The sequence below is a fragment of the Nicotiana tabacum genome, chromosome 20 (genome assembly GCF_000715075.1).
Source record: "Nicotiana tabacum cultivar K326 chromosome 20, ASM71507v2, whole genome shotgun sequence".
NCBI classification, from domain to species: domain Eukaryota; kingdom Viridiplantae; phylum Streptophyta; class Magnoliopsida; order Solanales; family Solanaceae; genus Nicotiana; species Nicotiana tabacum.
Genome location: NC_134099.1, coordinates 156345061 through 156347420, shown reverse-complemented (window position 1 = coordinate 156347420; position 2360 = coordinate 156345061). Strand labels below are relative to the sequence as shown.

General features: G+C 39.5%; 1 protein-coding gene across 1 annotated transcript; it reads left to right on the top strand.

Annotated features, from left to right (window-relative positions):
* Positions 1–728: 728 nt before the first annotated feature.
* On the top strand, positions 729–1427 carry LOC107832237 (uncharacterized). The gene has a single exon (XM_016660055.2). The coding sequence runs from the start codon at positions 793–795 to the stop codon at positions 1348–1350; it is 558 nt and encodes a 185-aa protein (XP_016515541.1). The 5' UTR covers positions 729–792; the 3' UTR covers positions 1351–1427.
* The last annotated feature ends 933 nt before the right edge of the window (positions 1428–2360 follow it).

Genomic DNA, 2360 nt, shown 5'->3' with positions numbered 1-2360 from the left:
CAACTCTATAGACTTACTTGTCAATGTACCTACATTCCATAACCCGATTCTTAACCTATAGGTATCCCTGTTTTTTTTACCTCCCTTGCCTCCTGACCCAACCCCTAACCCCTGCCCTACCTCCCGCCCCACCCCCGATCCCCCCGAGGACATGAACTCACTCGACCATCCCAGACCCCAGCCACTATACCTACAACAGACGAAGGGAAAATCACTAACACACACAAGGCAACAGACCAAGTTAGACAAAGACAGGTTGCAACTATAAACGCACTAATACTATGAATAAACTAAAAGGAACTAAGATTGAAATAATTTAACTAACATAATAAAGGGGAAAAGAAAAACAGGAGGTATCAACTCTCGCAAGTAGAACCTGGGAATTGTCTTGGTATATACGATGATGTTGAGTCCAAATGGCACGTTTGCGTCCCACTTCTGCCACCCCTCGTTGACCCTTACCGGGGTTGTTCCTTATGCTTGCACACGCACGCTCCACTCACCGCTAATAGCCACAGTCCCTAACCTGAAACACGCACAAAATACCACGAAGACAAACAAAGGAGGGGTTGTCACCGCTACCACTGGTGAGGCCCCACCCGTAGCAAAAGATGCAAAAAGGTTGTAATAAATACTTAAATTGAATTTTTGAGTTTTGAGTTTTTTTAAAAAAATAAATAAATAAATAAATAAAAAACTGTCAGAAGAGAACCCTAAGGGCAGCCATAAAAGTAGAAGAACAGCTAGTTAGTGATAACAGTAAGTTCAGTTTTGGTGTGCCTAAAAATCAGAATGGCAAAGCGTGAATTATCCAGTACCTTGAGGAATTTGAAGTTTATGCAAAGGGCAGCTCTGAGAGATGAAAAGCCTAAGAAAAAAGAAGAAGAAGAAGTAGTGATACCTGATGAAACCTTTCCCTCTAGTGCTCCCAAAAGATGTGTTGTCATTATGGAAGGGGATCCCCACCCTGGGACTACAAGGGGTCAGATGTCTTTTCAGTGTTTTAATCCTTCTATTGATAAATTAAGAGAAGAAGCGTCAAAACCACATTCTGAAGGTTTTGCTGCTTGTTCTTCAGAGACGAGTGAAATAAATTCGAAAAGAGAAAATGGAACATCACAATGTGGGCTGGAGAACTCTAATGTGGATGACTCGCGTCATTCTCCTAACGAAGATCTTAAAAGGAAGCAAGATGATACATCCTCTGAGGCGCAGTATCCAAACAAATCACATAAGAGAGTTCTTGGCAATCCAGAGTCGTCACCTAGTAGTAGTCGAAGTTCCCAGAAGCCACATAGACTGGACTGGAGTGTTCTTAAGCCTCCAAAGTCTCAAAAGAAAAGGTGGTAAGTGTAACTTAAGGTGATTTTGTTTTACTTATATGAAATTTTTTCTGTATTTTTAATTTATGTTGAGGAAAGGTAACATTAGTCTTCTGGATCTATGGTAATCCTGTATTAATTTTCTTATTGGGAGTTATTTTTGTATCAATTTATATTTAAAAAAAACACAACACAGTCAGAAAAATAAATCAACAATAACGTATATAACAACAAATAAAAGAAACAAAGAAACAATTGGTAAATACCGAGCAAAGCTAGGTGAATATTTCAGAGGAGTGGTCAATTGAATGAATTATATTCCCCCTTCCTTGACACATGACCAAAAGCGTGGCTTACTATCATTTATGGGCGTGTTGTACACTCAATTCAACAACAACAATAACAAACCCAATATGATTCCGATATGTGGGGTCTGGGGAGAGTAGTCTGTACGCAGACCTTACCCTTACTTACTGCAGGTAGAGAGGCTGTTTCTAATAGACCCTCGGCTCAGGAAGGGTAAGAAGAAGAAAAGGAAAGCAAGAATGGAAGAAAGAAGGAAGAGACAAGAAAAAGGGAGAGATGAAGGATAAGTAGTACCAAATAACAACAACGGGGAATACAATGCCTGAGGCGAACAAAACCACATAACGTAATAAAAATCTAAGAATATGAGTAGACATCCATACTACTAAGACTATCGGTGAACACTAAAAACTATCCACTAACATTCTACCTTAATCCTCGACCTCCACACCCTCTTATCAAGAGTTATGTCCTTAGTGAGTTGAAGCAGCTCCATGTCCTGTCTAATCACCTCTTCCCAGTACTTCTTAGGCCTACCTCAGCCTCTTCTAAAACGTGTTGTACACTCAATTAATGGATAAAATAAATTTTTAAATTGAATCTTCTTTATAATATGACCCCAATGGTTAAATAAAATACCCAATCCACTTCTTCTCCTCTTTGTCAAGAACCTTAAATCCCCCTCATCTCAGATTATGCACAATTTCTGGGCAAAATATGGAATTTCGAAGG

Excerpts from the sequence above, each read along its gene's own strand:
- LOC107832237 (XM_016660055.2), top strand. The coding sequence starts at position 793 with ATGGCAAAGCGTGAATTATCCAGTACCTTGAGGAATTTGAAGTTTATG.